General features: G+C 42.5%; 1 protein-coding gene across 6 annotated transcripts in view; it reads right to left on the bottom strand.

Moving 5' to 3' along the window:
* Positions 1–16,289, bottom strand: part of ANKEF1 (ankyrin repeat and EF-hand domain containing 1) — a 349,443-nt gene that overhangs the window by 199,414 nt on the left and 133,740 nt on the right. For all 6 annotated transcript variants that reach the window (XM_069608310.1, XM_069608313.1, XM_069608309.1 and 3 more), the window contains one exon: positions 6,394–6,593. In XM_069608310.1, the coding sequence (XP_069464411.1) occupies positions 6,394–6,593 (200 nt within the window). The remainder of the gene's footprint in view (positions 1–6,393; positions 6,594–16,289) is intronic.

The raw sequence follows: 16,289 nt of genomic DNA, 5'->3' as shown, positions 1-16,289 counted from the left end.
ACCAGCTGCCTGCCATGAAAAGAGTCCATCGACTCGTCATTCCTCTACTTAGCTGCACACATTACGAACCTCTCATAATCCATGTTCAATACTGGAATGAAGTGGGCCTTTTGAGAGTCCTTCACCGCTCCGTAGGAGTCATTTCCGCCTGTAACATCTCAAAAATCTTCAACACTGCTACTCTTGCAGCATACAATAGTGTCGACTTCTTTGCCTGATCATTCACCTCCCCTACCGCTGCGAAAAACATTTCCAGGTGCCTCAACCATAAATTCCACCTGTTGCTCAGAGCAGCTGGGCCCCAGATACATCAAATTCGGGGATACGAGCCAGTGAGCCTTGCACCGCCGCTGGAGTGCCTGCGGCCGCCGCTCCCTCAGCCAGCACCTGCCCGTCCTGCAAGCTGGCACAGTACTCTGCTTAGCAAGACCACATTGAGTGCACAGACACCCCTGGTGGGAAGAGGGCCAAAACTCACTGAGGTCGTCTTATGTGCTTCACCAGTTTCCTCCAAAGGCAGCACCAGACCCCCACCAACACTTCCACATGTCCAGACACACAGAGAGTTGCAGAAAAAGAAAACTTTTCAAACTCTTCACTGCATACCAGAAGGAGAGAGACTGCAGGGCTGTGAAGGCGGCACTATCACAACTCACACTTCTTTTACTTACCTTCCCATGCTGCTGCTTTCGGATCTTCTCACAATCCTGGTGTCGAATAGTAACCCCATCTAACCGTTGTTGTGGGTTTGCATCTGGCCCTCTTTGTGAGGGGATTTCGGCATCACTTCCATTTAATAGAAGCAAGCACAAATTCCCTTAGTAAAAGGGCCCAAAAACACATGTTGAAAACGATGTTGATGACCAGAGTGCCCCCTCTCATCATTGTTGTGGGGTTGCATCCATGTTTGGGCCTCTTCCTAAAATAATTCGGGCCCACTTCCAGTTTTATGGAAGGAAGCCTGATTCCCTTAGGAAAAACGGCCCAAAAACATGGTTTGAAAACAATGTTGATACCCGGATGCTAACAGAAGCAAAGGACCCTGCAGTGCCTGCTGTGTGACTGGCCAGCCTTAGGGGCCCCCACTTGCTCTGGGGCTCCTCCACAATGTGGGGGCTGCAGGAGCCCCTGTTACACCAGTGGGTGAGCAGGCAAAGGAAGGATCCAGTAAAGGATGAAAGCATGGACTTTCAAAGAAGACTGCTGATTGGGAAAAACAGTGTAAACTACCCCATGCTTTGGTTTAAATGGCCCAGAGGCACAAGTAATAAAATGTTCTGATTCAGTAAATTCATGCCTTTGCATTTCCAGTTACCATATCAACCAGATCCTGCTCCTGAACACCAATGTTTCTTTCTTATTTTCGCAATGCTTTGCCACAACCATACCAAACCATTGCAATTCGATGACTGGCCTGTAAGAGCCCAAGATCCACCAGTTTGTGCAGTTTGTAAGGAGGTCTGCAGTATAACCCAGTACACTGAGCAGTGGAGACATCAAATCAGTCTCCCACAACATGCAGCCAGGCTGCCTGAGCAACTCGGTCCAAAAGGAGTTCACTGCTTTGCAGGCCCACACAAGAAGAACATCAGCATCTGAGACAGTGATAAGACAATTCTAGGAAGATTGTATGCAGAGATAGTGGTGCATGCTAAGTCCTGGGGAGATAATTAAAATTAAGTAGTTTACATAGAAACCTCCCTAGTCTGCCTACAAGTATAATGCCACTCTCCCTCACTGATCTCAACGTTCCAACATGTCTCCATCAGAATTGTCACTTATTTCCTTGTAGCGTTCTTTCCGTTTATAACCCATATCAGCAGATTGTATTCATACCCTTCTTCTGACTTAGTTGCCTCACCAGTTGCTTCTGTGATTAATCTCTCCCACAAGGCATAGTCCCTAACCAATTCAAGCAATTATAACCCCACTAATAAAAAAAGAATAATAACTTTGCTGGATCCTATCACCATGAGTAACTACTGCCCAATTGCTAGTCTGTCATGCATTTTCAAACGATTGCAAAAGGTGGTATCAGTACAACTTTCAGATTTTGTGGAATCCCATGAACTTTTATAGGTCATCAGTCTGGCTTTCCACCCCGGCATGAGATGGAGACTGCATTCTAACAGTCTGGATCAGATTCTGGCTACCGCAGATGATGATCGTAGATCTGCCTTGATAATGTTAGAATGTTACACCTCTCTGGTGTTTTCAAAACAGTCAACCATAATATTCTCTTTACTCGTCTCAAGTCTTTGAAATTCATAACGCCCTGATCCAAAGGAACTGGACCAGAGGACCAGTTTCTGGGCGCAGATGTCAAATAGGTGAACCAAATAGAAGACCTTGGAATGAATCAGCGCAAGAGAAAACTTTTGATGTTTTTCCTCAATATAAGTAGGATGTTAGCCTTGCATAACTCCAAAGGAAGTTGGTTCCACAATGTGGGGCCAATTACTGCAAAGCATCTGCCATCCCTAGAAAGGCAACGTGTGTGAGGGATTACTAAAAGGTTACTGTGTGCTGACCTTAAACACTTTGGTACCATTTCAAAAGTGCGCTTAGGTAAGGTGGGGCAAGGCCCAGTTTACATTTACAGACCCAGCACAGGATTTTAAATTGTATCCTCTGCTGGACCGGAAGTCAAAGCATCTCTTGCCGGTATGAAATAATAGAGGTAGCTTTAGAGAGCCAGAAAATAAGGTGTATCGCTGCGTTTTGAATCTTTTAGAGTCTGTGTAATTGATCATTCAGGAGATCAGCATATAAGGCATTGTTGTAATCAATGTAAGAATTGTTCAGGGTACTAGTGACAAGATGACAATATTCCTGCAGATAAAGAGTCTAAGGGAGGAAGGGTCCTTTAGACCCCCCCTGTACATTCTGTATGGGATCAATCTTATGCTCATGCAATCGCGAGAGACGTCCCCACATTCTGTCCCCTGACGTCAGAGGACAGGAGCCATTGGATGACACATAAAGACTCAATTTATACTACCACAAACTCCATCTTTTTACTAGGCCGCACAATGATTTCCAAAAGCTATCTCTCCTACTGTCCAGTGCCACGCACAGCCAGCCCAGCCGCCCCCAACACCTCCTCCTCCTCCTCATCCTCGGGCTGCATCGCACAAGCTCTTTTCTCACGGAAGCCCAGGCGTGAAGTGTTGCAAACAGATACAGTATTCTTTCTCTTCCTCTGAGCTCACTGCCCTGTGTGTGACCGGAGCAGACCCACCGCCTGTCTGCCCATCCGTCTCCACAAACCTGTCTATGGCCCCTCGACCCCCACCTTGAGAAGCCACAGTGCCCCAACCTCTCTTGATGCAGATACACATCTGACCCCCATTTTATGAACAGGCCAACTACCCACCCCAGATCTAATCCCCTACCGTTGTATTTCACTGGTAAACCTAACACATGTCTGCTTATATCATGAGGCATCAAGCAGAGGAAAACATCCAAGGTGGGCACCTGGAGCCAGGCATCAGGGTTCATAGAGCAAAATCAATCAGATATCAAACAAAATGAACTCCACAGCATCCCCATGACTGTCCACTTTTTCAAATGTTATTTGTTGCATGCCTTCAGTTCCTGTTTTGCTAAGTTAGATTAGTTAGCTATGATTCATCGTGTGTGTCTGACCTTCACCTCACGGAGATGAGCCCAGCTGACCTACATGCTGCTCGACAAACACTCAAGCCCCGAGCCAATCAGGTGCAACTGTCTCCTATGTATCCATACTCTATCTGCACGTTGAGCCTATGACATTCAAGTATCAGGTACCTATACCGAAGTGTCTCGCGTTTCAATCTTATAATGTGGTGCCCTTGTAATGTTTGCCACTGTGCTCTTGGGGCAGCAGAGTTCTCTGCATGCATATTTTATCTGATATAAAACTTTGTTCAACTTGCAATCTTTCTCCTGGTCTCATTCCCTACTGGGGTGTGTCCATGTATTCCAAATTTGAGATATATGTTGGGGGATGAGCCCATTCAAGAATAAGGCTTGTTTCAATAGTCGAAGGTGAAAGAAAGCTACTCTAGACACTTCATTAATTTGTGATGCGAATGAGAAATCCTGATCCCATAAGGTCCCCAGATTTCTCACCCATGAAGCATAGGAAGTGGGAAGCCCAAAATGTTGAGGGGGTTGGGAGTGAAGTGAAGGTTGTTAAGCATCAATCTCGGGCCAAGAAGAAATACCTCAGTTTCACTGGGGTTCAGTTGTGAGCCATTGCTGGTCAGCCAGTCATGCACCTTGGCTAAGCCTTTCCACCAAGGGGGTGAATGTGTCGGAAGGCTAGATACTTTGACAAAGATTTGACTATCATCCGCATGCAAGTGGTATTGTAGCTGGAACTTTTGTAAGATACTCATCAAGGACTGCATATACAAATTCAACAGCAATGGCGATAAAGGGGACCCCTTGGGAATATCAGAGACTAACACAATGGGTTCTGAGGTAAATCGGCCAATGTTTACCATCTGTTCTTTATCAGAGAGAAACATCTTGAACCACTCTTTGGTCGGCCTGTCAAACAATTCCTGGGCTTGGTTTGAATCTTTTCTGTCTAATAGATCCCAAAAGGTATGGCTAGGCCCTTATTGCTCAACATGTGCCTTGTGGGCTCCCAAACGGTTCCCCTACCCCCTTAGTTATTTAATATATATTCAACCTCTTATGATTTTGTTTAAGAAATATCAGCTCTATCAGTACCACTCTTACACAGACAACATGCAAGTCTTTTTTAGAATCACTAATCTTGGGATAATCTTGCTAGGTATATATCTGAAGTCCAGAATTGGATGCTGCCAAATGTCTTAAAACTAAATCCTGCAAAAACAGAAATAATGCTTCTTGTTCCAAAAATTGCTCTATATGACTCATTAAATCTCTCAAAGGATCCGTGATTTTTGATCCACTCTTGTCCACCATTGATAAGGTTATGAATCTTGGTGTGATTTGGTAATCTTTGACGCACTTCAGTCTTTAAACCAGGACAAACAGAAAATAAAAGAGTTGCTGTAAATATTTCTGGAAGGGTTATGGGACATGCAAAGATGCGGCATGTGACCACTCAAAAAGCAGGCACAGAGAAAGGTGGGCATACGGTTAGACAAATGGGAAATGGAGCGCACAACACACAGAAAACACATTTGCAAAATGGGAATTAATCAAGGACTTGAAAGTATTTACCGTTTGAAAGATGTCATTGTGCAAATGTCACAGCACAGTAACAATCGTCGTTTCAAATAAATAATTCTCTTTCGAAACACAATATTGTGGCTTTTCTTACACATCGTCCTCAAAAAGTTGGCCCAATAATTACCAAAGATATTGATAAAACAAAGTGATGCATGAACAGGACATCATTGGACAGGGCTCATTTTCTGAAAAACCATACAATGGCCACTTAGCAAATGTTTACATATAAAGAAAGCATTCACTCAATCAAAAAGGCCAGTTTGAAGCTGTTCATGAGCAATCACAAATCAGATAATGTTCTTATATCCAGAAAACATGTCTGGATCAGCACATTTTAAGGTGGGGAATCTGCCTTACACAGTAGTCAAAGAAATTAAATGACTTTACTGCTCCCATGCTGCCCCATGTCAGGAGTGAGTAGTCAGATCAAACTGTTGGCTATTTAAATGCTTATTTTTAACAGGACTTCAATGCATGGAATATGTATAATTCAAGAACTGAAGGCATACTTGGTTAGGAAAACCTACTATAATCTATGTTTGTATAAAAATGAAGAGTACGTCACGCTAAACACATAAAAGCATGACAAAACTACCAGACTGACATGTAAATATGGAAACTAGAAAATAAAATAAGTTTATTGTACAACTATTTTTTCAATTAAAAAAAGCCTTTTTTCTGTGACACAAGATGTTAGGGGTTGAAAGAGAAATAGTAGGACCGTGGACTTTACATCTTTGATAAATAGAGAAAACAACAGAAAGGGGTGTTTTAAGGCGTGCAGAAAAGCCAGAGGGAGGCTTGGCGGCAGAGTGATGTAACACATTTGTTAAAAATGCACACCACCAAGGCAGCATATACTGCACATGTTAAAGAAAAAAAAGATTGCATGGGTGTCAATAGATTGAGTGGGTGGTCCATATATGGACTATCTTTAGTGGGCGTTGAATAAAAAAAGAAAATATTACAAGAATGTTTAGACTATATTTTCAGCTCTGATATTTTGATATGGAAACCACTGTGCACATCAAATAAAGCACAGGGTTTTCTTGACTCCCGAGTGAAGTTTCCGTTTCACATGACTACATGTCCAAACCTCCCTCTGTACAAGAACCAATGAACATACGTGTCCACTTAAAACTGTGCATATATATATATATATATTTTATTTAAATCTCTTACTGGATTTATGACGTTTGGATCAGCTCCCTTCTCCAGCAGCTTCAGGCACATTTCTTTGCAGGCCATTGCCTGTTCGCAGGCTAGCAGGAGCACGCAGCGCCCGTCAGTGGTGCAATTGTTAACATCTGCTCCATATTCCAGCACCATCTGCACACAGCGTATGTGTCTCTTGGTCGGCGAAATGCAGTAAAACAAAACTCCTGAAAAACACAATTCCAAAGAAAAACAAATCAATGGAGCACACTTGCTAGTATTTATTTAAAATGTTCAGACTGATTTGATTTTATTTCTTTACACCTGGAAACAAAAACGGTATCCGTATAAATGTACGAAAAAAAAGAAAACGAATGGTAGAATTGTTGGAATTTTGGATGTACCAAAATAACGTACGGACGAAAATGTCTAACAATTCTACCATTCGGAGCCATTACAGTGAACAAGGGGAGCAGGGGTTGCCTGGTTGTCCCCCCACCCTTGTTCACTATAATGGCATCAGGGATTGCAGGGGTGTCCCCCGCTCGTGAGAGGTTAAAGTAAAAAAAAGAATCCACGTAAGTGAAGGGAAATGGCGTCGCTGTGGGCCGGCTGCACACAGCGAGGTGTGCCACCAACAGGTAAGTAAGGGGCAGGGGGGGAGCGGATTGCCAGAAATGTCTGCCGTAGAAAAAAACGAAAGTCCTTTTCATTCAAATAAGTTTGGGTATTTTCTTCCACAGACATTTCGCTTTCGATTAATTCATGGACAACGAAAATGGTATCTGTATAAATGTGCGGGAAAAAAAACAAATGGTAGAATTGGTCGAATTTCGGCAGTACAAAAACTACATACAGCTGATAATTTCTAATAGTTCTACTATTCAGAGCCATTATTGTGAACACGGGGAGCAGGAGTTGCTGGGGTGTCCCCTGCTCCCGATAGGTTAAAGTTAAAAAAGAAAAAGGACCCTGTGGTGCCAGTTCCCATCAACGTAAGTGAACAGCACTGGCGTCGCAGGGAGACAGGAGGTCGGCGCCCCTCCGGGCTTATCCTGCCCTGGTGTTCTGCTTGAGGATGGTCTCTGGCTCAGCCGAATCCAGGGGGCTCGAGAGCAGGCCCGGCCAGAGGAACTTAATCAGCCCACGGGCCTTGCCACCACGCCTCATGCTCAACCCTCCTTCCACCTTGGGATATCTGCCCATTCAGATCACAGATGCCAATGTCTGTCTCTCTCTCAACTTTCTTGGTTCTCCATTCTGGTCTTCGCCCTCCACTAACTCCTGGGGGTGGACGTCCTCTACCTTCTTTACCACTCTGTCCTGTGTCCCTTCTCGATCCTCCTTTGATACAAATACCTTCCCTCCAACTTCTACTTGCCCTGCTACCTCCTGATACTCTTACCCCAGCCTACTTCCCTGACTTCCCCTGCTGCTCCCCTCCTGCCTAAACTCCAACTACCTCCTCCTCAACTCGACTTCCTTCTCTAACTTCACCTCCTTTCTCCCTTGGATGTTGTACCACCTCCTCCTTGAAGCCTGCAACTAGTTCCTTCTTAACTCCATCTCCTTCTTTGACTGTGCCCCATTTTACCTCTTGGGTAACCACCTCCTGCTTAGCTTTTGTTTCGACATTCTTAAAACAAATCATGTCTTGAAAAGATGGAATATGTTAAAAGATGCATGGGGCTGGTGTAGATTTTGCAAAGAAGAAGGGGTGGAAGAAACCCGATGCCCAGCTTTATTGAAAGAACGTATTTTATACTGCTTACCTTCCTTCTGCTGCTAACTAACATCTTCCAACAACACTCCAGCCTCCTCCTCCTTAAGTTCACCAACTTCCTCCTTAACCATGCCAACTTCCTCCAACAACCTACTATCTTCTCTCATAACTTTACCAACTTCCGCTTCCACAAATGCTCCCAGCTCTTCCTTAAACATTCACCAACCGCCTCCAATACCCTTTCAGCCTCCTACATTAATGTCCAAACCTTAAGCTTACCAAACCCCAGCCATAGCCTCCCCCCATCTTCCTCAAAGTCCCTCAGGGATACTGTACTCCCCTCACTAGTCTCACCAACTCCCTTCTTCGGGCTTCCTACATCTTGCTCCCCTCCAGTCTCTCCAAATGCGATCTGATCTGCTCTCAAGCTCTCCAACAAATTAGCTGTACTGTGGATCTTTTTATAGTATCATATCCACTTGGCTGGCTCTCACAGTGATGGGTTGCAGCTGTGGCTCAAAGGGAGCACTCCGCTATCATTGGCTGAGGCGGCTTCCTTCCAGAGACACCCCTGGGAGTGGGTCTAATGAAAAAGAGCCTATAGGTGGGGCAGCGAGTTTGAAGTTCTTTAAGTTACCCTGCCTCTCTCTGCCTGCCTTCTGTCTGCCATTCCCACCCATGTCCTGGTCTGGTGTATTTCTGGGACTCCACAGCTACTAAACATCCCATTTGGGTGTTGTGGGGCTAGGGTGTGGATATTAAAAATACACATTTTATTTTTGGACCTCTTAGGATTTGTGATCCAGCCTGCCTTCGGTCTGCCACTCCCACCCATGTCCTGGTCTGGTGTATTTCTGGGACTACAAGAAAGATTTGAATTAGGAATTGTTTCTTTAGCAAGTCGAGTTAAATGGCGCATGTGTTCCTTTTTTAGAAAATGTCTCACAGGTTTAGAAACCAATAATATGTTGAGTGTGGTAGCCCGTGAACTAGCTCTATCTAAACTTAATTTCCCAAATAAATGGCGTAACTTAGTTTTGAATACATTAACCGAAGCAGACATACCCATCAAGTCACACCTCGAAAATCAAACCTGTGCCAAAATCAAATTCTACCATTGGGATTGGATAGAAAATAGAGAAACTTGTTTAAAACATAAGGATTTTGAGACTCACACCTTTGGACATAAGAAACTATGCTGTATGTCCACTTATTTGCTGAAGTGTCCTTCCCTAATCATAAAGAAGAAATATTTACGATTTAGATTAAACTAGTGGCCGACAAGAGAAATTCTTGTTAGGCAGAAAGTTGTACCACCCAACTTGGGCTTTTGTAGATTTTGTAAAGATCCTACAAAACGCGAAACATTGCAACATGTTATAGTTACCTGCCCGCAATTAAATATGCAACGTGAAAGGCATTTATCCAACAAGCTAAATTTCCTACATGCTGTAGATGATGAAGAGACATGGATTACGTTATTCCAAAGTGTCAAATTCACCATATGGAAATCAATCGTACAATTCCTTGATGAAGTATATCCTAAGGTTAATGCTAGAACTTCTTAATTAGAATATGTGTTTTATATCAATTTTTTCTCTTTTCCTTTAAAATTATTTTTTAATATTGTATATAATGAATTGTTATGCATTTGTTGATATAAGTATTGTGTCAAGATAAGTTGTATATTTAAATTCTGTTTATGTGAAGATCTTGGAAAAATGTAAACATTTTATGTATATTTGAAAAGTTGATTTATCAGCTATATCAAATTAAAAAAAAAAATGTAAAAACATTCTGGGACTCCACAGCTACTAAGCATCCCATTTGGGTGTTGTGGGGCTAGGGCGTGGCTATTAAAAATACAAATGTTTTTTTTTTTACCTCTTAGGATTTATGATCCAGCATTTTCTTTTGGCAGAGCCTGAAACTGATCAAATTTCCAAAATACAATTCTGCAGCTTACGCTTGTGCTGTTCGCCTGCTTTAGAAAGATTCCCAGAGTGAACGAGAGCAGTCTGTATGCCTGTGGCTGTCTGTGCATTTTCCCTCCTGTTTTTTCTGGCAATTGTATGCAATCCAGGACAAGTGCATTGCGGTGTTTATAATTTCCCTTATGTTGTTTGACTAGGATAAAGTGGGCTGTAGCTTTTCTTTCATTAGGCAGGCTTTTATAAGGCAAAACACGTGCATTGTCTTTCAAGTGGGAGTCGAGGCTAAAAAGGAGGTTTTGGTCGAGCAACGGGCCCTGTAACGGCCCACTGCTATGCAGAGGATCTGCATTGGGGGTCCCTGGCCACAGGCCGACCCACACTGCTAACCACTAACTTCAAGCATGGGACTTTGTTACACAAACAACACATGAAGCTCACAAATGCCTTTGGAAAAAATCATTTGAGAGCGTGCAGAGAAAGGGTCCTTGTACGTCTGCGAGCCAGAAAAGAAGGCAGCTCATAAGTAATCAGGCCCAAACTTGAAAAGCTTGATCACAGGGGAGAATGATGTGAAAAGGTGACCCCAATCCGTCCAACCAAATGTAACCCACCAAAGGTAGATTCAGCCCGATACCGCTGAAACAATTTTATACAATGTCATGTATCCCTAAATTGGTATATAGTTTAGAATTTTATGATCTTGAAAATAATGATTTTATGAAAAAACTGGAAAGTGTGATATGGAAAGGTGTCTTATACTTTATTCCGAAGAATATACCGATAGAAGTAATTAGATATGAATTTGGTCTACAATCGCTGAGATCTATTATTATCTGGAAAAAAATGTTGTTGTGGAGAAAATGTCTGGTCAACGATCCTAAATCACTGTACACTATAGCTGGGAAAGACCCATTTAATAACTTTTGTATGAAATTGAAAGTGTACATTGATGAGACTTTGGAGAAAGCAGGGATTCCGCTAGAGATGCTATCAACTAATCCTTTAAAAGTGAAATACATATTGAAATGCAACGATTGGCAATAGACTCTTAATGCAGTTGCACAATCCAAAATGGTGAGTCAAGCTTACTCGTGCTGGAAATTTAAACCTTTGTTGGAATTTTACTTGGAAAAATACCCTTCACGTAAATTTAGAAACTCTTTTATGAGATTTTGTTTGGACATTCTTAAAAAAAATCATGTCTTGAAAAGATGGAACATGTTAAAAGATGCGTGGGGCTGGTGTAGATTTTGCAAAGAAGAAGGGGTGGAAGAAACCCTATGCCCAGCTTTATTGAAAGAACGTATTTTATACTTTGAGCAATTTATTGTACACTTACACTCCGTAAATACGGAAGTGTAAAAATAAAAAAAGTAGTTGAATGTTCCCCTGCCCACTCCCGCACCAGCTGTCCCGCACCAGCGACCCTATGCTCAACACCCCAATGCAAACACCATACCTTCCTTTTCTCCACTGCACCCCACACTGTACTATTAAGACAGACGAGAACACAGGAAAAAAATTGCAGCATTGAATGGTCATTGTCCCCCACAGCTTTATGCAGGCCCCCCCCCCTTCCAATCACCCACCACTCCCACCTCTTAAGGGACACGCCTAGGGCTACAGCCACACACCCCTGCCCATTACCTGTACAGACGCTGTCCGCAGCAATTCATGAGTAATTGCAGAAGGCACATGTCAGTGCCGAGAATGGGGCTTTGTGACTGCTTGATCATGAGTGTTATGTCCCAGGCAATCTATACAAAGGAACAACACAACAACTACCCAGAACCTGCAAGATAGCTCAGCATGGTGTATCACTGGAGTGTTACCCCAAAGACCCAGGTTCAAATCCCCAGCAGGAAAGAAGTCACTAAATACGTAAATAAAGGGGTAACCTTGCTGTCCTGGAGCAGTGCTCTTGTTTAATAAAGTAAGGGAACGATCACTGATTTCCCAAAAAAGTAAGGGAACATTGTACGTACCCTTTAGATCCGCCCACTTTGACATTTGGATGTTAAATACATCCATGTGAGACCAAATGAAAATGACATTTGGGGCATCCATGACAAAGTCAGCAAGCGACCCCGACTTTTACAAGGCAAAAACAAAGACCTAGAGAGACTCAAACGTGAAAACAGTATATAAGGAATACATTCCTGAAAGTGGTCTCTGACTGCCAGAACATGATGGCATGCACCCTATTCATCTACTTTTTAATAATAAACTCGAATTTTTACCAATCATATTTTCCAACTTTTTTGCAACCAAATGTACCCCCTTATGCCCAAAACACCTCTTGTCTGTGTTAGTAATATATTTCAGTATTTCGTTGCTTGTTTTCCTTATTGTATTTTCTTTTTAAAAAATATTTGAGCTGAGGGTGGAGTGAAGGAAAAGAACACACATAATCAGGAACCCTCAGAAGTGGTGCCTGGGATCCTTCTATACGATTCCCAGAAAAGGTTCATGCTTTTCAAGCAAATGTAAAAATGTTGCCAGCAGTGAAAAGGAAATACCTAGCCAGCACACTATTTAACACAGCAGAAACTCAGTAATAGGAAGAGTGTGAGACACGAAGCAAGCACTAACAACCCACAGAGCAAAGGGAATCGCAGAAAGCTGGGAGAAGTTGGCCAGAACATGCCTCTTTGAATTATAAACCCATGCAGCGGTCTCAGAGGCACCCTCTTCATGAGCTGTACACTGTTAATTCATTGGATGAGTGTGAAGCGAAAAAGTTACAAAAGCCTGTAAGGGTATGATTTATTCTTTTCAGATGAATTTGGTGTAATGGAGGATGAAATGGTTTGAGGTGTGAGAAATTGACATGCGAGTTAGCGTGACTATTGGAGACTATAAAATGGTGGAAAGTTTAGTTGGAGGATCAAAATCTTTTTGGACATGAAAATCTTGGCAACATCAGATGTTTTGGATGTGGTCACTAAATGTGAGAGGCCTTAGCTCTCCGAGTAAAACAGTGAGATTGCGAGGTGAATTAACGGAAGCTAATCCAATAGTTGTAATTTACAGGAATAGTATCTTGTAAGAAGATAGCAGGGAAATTTGAGAAGCAGAGATGACCTGTGACAAGTTCACTAATCTAATAATGGGAGGAAAGCAAGATCAGCAGTTTCCTTGCATAAACCTTTTTCCCTTTCGTATCATAGCCTGTAGACAAGACCCTGTGGTATGGGCTGTTATTGAGAAGCCTAACGTGACTGGCAAAGAGATAACTTTCATCTAAGTATATTAACAAAACACAGCAAACACAATGGTGAGTTACAAAATCCGATGTTGAAATCCTCTGTTGCAATCTTAATATCCCACATTTCTTTGAATAGTGTCTCATCCAAAGGTCACACAATTGTAATTATAAAGAACCACAGTAGTAGTTATCGGTTTGGGAAGGATGTCAAAATGTTTTTATTTGAAATCCAAAAATAGCCAGAATTAGCTGTTCAGTTCCAGTGAACAGAAGATTTTGTATAACTAGAGCCAACACATGTTTCACACTGGTATTCACAGAGATCTTCAGCACTCAAAACGTAAAAAAGGTTGTGTGCGTCTATCAATGTCTACCTCAGATCTGGTGGTAGCCTACAACTGTTGTGCTTTGTTACCGATAGGTCTGTCAGGAGCATTTGGAGCATGCAAGGTTTCTTCCTGGGTCTCAGTATATGTACAAAGTATAGGTACCTCCAATCCAAGGTCAGGAAGTATTTACGAGGGCATTCTTGGGGGAGATAAAGGCCTTTCGCATATAAAGGGCCTATTAACGAGTTTGAGGCAATTCCAAGAGAATTGCTGGCCAACCCGTTTACCATTACCGCCACTCAGACCTGCAGAGTTACAAGTTGCAGTAAGGCGATGTTAATCCCCATTTCTGGAGTCCATATGACTCAAAAGGAAATCAATCACATTTCAGCTCTCAGTGCCAGCCATCCCCTAGAACAATCCCTAATTCAACATTTCACTCTTTGTAAACCCAACCTAGTCTTGATGTGCATGTATCAATATAATTGCAGGCGTTATGCAATTAACTGTGATGGACTATATACACCGATATTGAAGGTTAAACAATGTTTTCTTTGTAATTGTATAATTTTAGGGCCTCAAACAATACAGTTTCAAGCTAAACAGTCCCGTGAGCATGCTCCCTCATCTCAAAATATGATTACCGTCAAAATGCATGTGCAAAGAGTGCCCATTTCTTTAGAACAGTGTCAGCAATCTGGCAAGCGTAGCAGCCCAACACCATGTTGTCTCCTCACGGTCCATTACATCAAATGCAGTAGAAATAGGTTTGTTTCAATGACTAACTGTCCTAACTTTGACTTGTATACCTACATCCATTCTCTTGAGTCTAAGGTTCTCTCCAAATTCTGGTGCTGCACTTATTTTTAGCTGATCGACTCAGGGAAACAGTTGGCATTGACATTTCTAGGTACTATGGAGTTTGAGGGGTCAGAAATGTGAGGCGGACAACTAGCTAAAAGATTTTCACAAGAAGCCCTTTTCTTAAATGACCAGCAGAAATACCCAATTTGCGAACGGGTTCAGCAGACAGACATGATAACACTGATCCTGTAGGTCGCTATTCCGATTCGCTTATCACTTGATGTACTTTGCACCCTGAAGTAAACAGCACTGAGAATGTTAGCGTGTTTCTGGCCAACATACCCCAGAGCAGACGCTGCAGGGAGGCGAGAGTTGGTGTGCTGCTGCATATTCGGACCTTCTGTGCTCTCTCCCCACCTGTGACCTCACCCTGGCATGGTGCAGTTCCTTGCGTTGCATTGTGGTGCAAATATCTTGAAAACCGTGCATCCTGGGGCCTGGACCTTGTAAGAGGATTCAATTCAACACTACAGCTAAGACAATGCCTAGTCTGGGATACTGAATGGAAACCCTTATTGATATATCTTTACGTCCAGTTCATGAGTTCTGGATGACTACCCCTATATAACACCCCTCTCTTGGAATCCCCCTGACCCCACTGAGCCAAGAAGTAGTTCTGTTTTGCAAGTTTAAAAGGTTCATTTGATAATTTAAACAATAGATATATATATCACACTTTATAATAAATTAATAATTGAATATCACACTTAATCTGAGCAGTGATCAATAATGGATAGTCCGGCACTAGCACACTCTTTATAATCAATGATGAGTGGTTATAGGATGGATAAGATAGCAACAATACTTTTATGGTTTCAAATGGATGCAAGGTGGAATGAAATTGCAGTACAGAAATACTCAATATGATTTCAACAAAACAATGTAATCACTTTTCTCTGGCAATCCACTCCCCCCTTTATGCAATGCAAGGAAATGGAAGTAAAGCACACAGTTCTCAGAAATGCAATCAAATGTAATTCAGTTCACCCCAGCAAGCTTAGACTACAGAAGTTTGAAACACAGGCCCAAAATGCTTTTATATGTGCTGGCAATGAAGTGAAAAATATGCTAAAATGCTTTTAATTCCCTCTAGAGGTTCAGGGTGAGTGGGATCTAGTTAATATTAGTCCAGGCTCACTCTAGCAATGATTCAGGGATGGTTCTTAAGAGGCAAACAAATTTTTAGCAAGGAAAGCTGCTGTTTTCACACGTGGCTGGATTTTTAACCAAATCGCAAATCGCGGTAAAATTCGCGAGTGCGAGAATCGTGATTATGGCAAGAGTATGAGGAGTAGGAAGTCGGTTCTAGGCTTGTAGGAAAGGTGGGATTCCAGAGATACGAACGATTAAATAAAGGTCGTTTTTCGGATTTGAAATTTTAAAAGTTCAAAGCGGCAGGTTACAGCTTGCAGATAGAAAATGACAGGTGACAGCCTTTCAAATGACAGGTGAGAGTTAGGAGGCAGTTCTGGTTAGATTAAAATAGATTGAATTATATTATTTTAACTAAGAGATTGGTTCTGCACAGTTCTGCTAGGTACTCACAATATATTTTTGAATTAGGCCTCGCCACGGATCTGGTCAGGTTTTGGACTGGACTCCGGTCTGGTCTCGGCACTTCACAGTGATCTGGGTCAGCTCTCTGGTTCTGCTAACAGCGGTCTCCGGTTCAGCTGGTCTCTCTCTGGATGCAACACTGCTCTCTGGCAAATGGCAAGAGTTCTTGCAAAGAATTCAAACAGCTCGCCTGGCTGTGAATAGTGGCAATGATTTGAGGCCTGCTAAAGATGGATTTAGCTTGTAGTTGACCTCTCTGCTACAAATTCTGAAGTAAAGTCTTGGTCTCTGAAGGTGGATAGATTGAA

The sequence above is a fragment of the Ambystoma mexicanum genome, chromosome 4q, assembly GCF_040938575.1.
Source record: "Ambystoma mexicanum isolate Mex_15411 chromosome 4q, UKY_AmexF1_1, whole genome shotgun sequence".
NCBI classification, from domain to species: domain Eukaryota; kingdom Metazoa; phylum Chordata; class Amphibia; order Caudata; family Ambystomatidae; genus Ambystoma; species Ambystoma mexicanum.
This window is presented reverse-complemented; position numbering and strand designations above follow the sequence as displayed.